At 62.2% G+C, this 1,014-nt stretch overlaps 1 protein-coding gene across 1 annotated transcript in view; it reads right to left on the minus strand.

The window, feature by feature from the left end:
• The window catches only part of LOC104515739 (chondroitin sulfate glucuronyltransferase-like), a 2,795-nt gene that overhangs the window by 523 nt on the left and 1,258 nt on the right, over positions 1–1,014 (minus strand). Inside the window, 3 exon segments of the mRNA XM_010159828.1 lie at positions 3–622; positions 625–750; positions 985–1,014. The exon segment at positions 985–1,014 is cut by the window's right edge and continues 141 nt beyond it. Of these exon segments, the coding sequence (XP_010158130.1) occupies positions 3–622; positions 625–750; positions 985–1,014 (776 nt within the window).

Consider the following 1,014-nt stretch of genomic DNA (forward strand, 5'->3'; position numbering starts at 1 on the left):
GCTTCTTCGAGACGATATCCATGAGTTTCACTTGCGACGGCACCTCAGTTTTAACGCTAATCCAGGGGATTTTGACTTCCGCGTAGCGCTTCTCCAGCTCCCCCACCATGGCTTTGACTCCAGCAAAGACATCCACCTGGCCGACTCGCTGGGCGTCGTAGGGCTGGTAGATGAAAAGCAAAGTCAGCAGAGCGTTGTCTCGCGTGTCCAGCGTGTTCATGGCAAACGTGTCCAGGAAGTTGGCCACAAAATCCAGGTCCTGCACCGTCAAGGGAAGCACCAGTTGCACCCGCGTGGCCTCCGTCACGTACGGCATGGGAATGATCTCCACCTTGCTCAAGGGCCGCACCAAGCTCACGCGCTTGGCCAGAACGTGGCTGTGGCCCTTCTGGGTGACCGCCTCCAGCAGCAGGTCCAGCGTGTACTCCATGCCCCGAGTGGGGTCGAAGCGCCGGTAGCCGTTCAGCAGCTGCCGCTTGCTGAAGCGCAGCAGGGGCTGGTAGCGGCGGTTAAGCTGCTCGAGTGCGGACTCGACGACTTCGCTGACATCGGCTTTGCTGGCTCCGGCCAGCTCACACTTGGGGGAGCCGTCGGGGCAGGAGAAGAGGTGCTGCTCGGTGAAGTGTGGAGGTAGTCCGAGTGGATCACCTCGAACCGTGACTTGGGGAGAAATGGGGCGTTAATGCCGACGGGCCAGGTCAGGCCCGCCTCCCCCGCAGGGGTCAGCGACGTCAGGTTCCTGATCTGCATCTGTGCGGAGAGAGAACGCGGCTCGTCCCCACCTCTGCGGAGAGGCCCAGTCCACTTCCCACCCAGAACTGCCTCCCTGGTCCCACACTACAGGTTCTGGGTAGGGCAGTGCCAGACACAGGACTGCACGGTGCCGCGGTGCCCGTCACCCACAGACAGACGCGACGGCACCTTCCACTGCGCTGGCAGCAACCCGCTGGGTCGAGGAGCTTTGGCAGATATCCCACCACGTACCTGCAGGTCCTGGATCTCCTGGTAGGCCCT

This window comes from Eurypyga helias, unplaced genomic scaffold (genome assembly GCF_000690775.1).
Source record: "Eurypyga helias isolate BGI_N326 unplaced genomic scaffold, ASM69077v1 scaffold33529, whole genome shotgun sequence".
Taxonomy (NCBI): Eukaryota; Metazoa; Chordata; class Aves; order Eurypygiformes; family Eurypygidae; genus Eurypyga; species Eurypyga helias.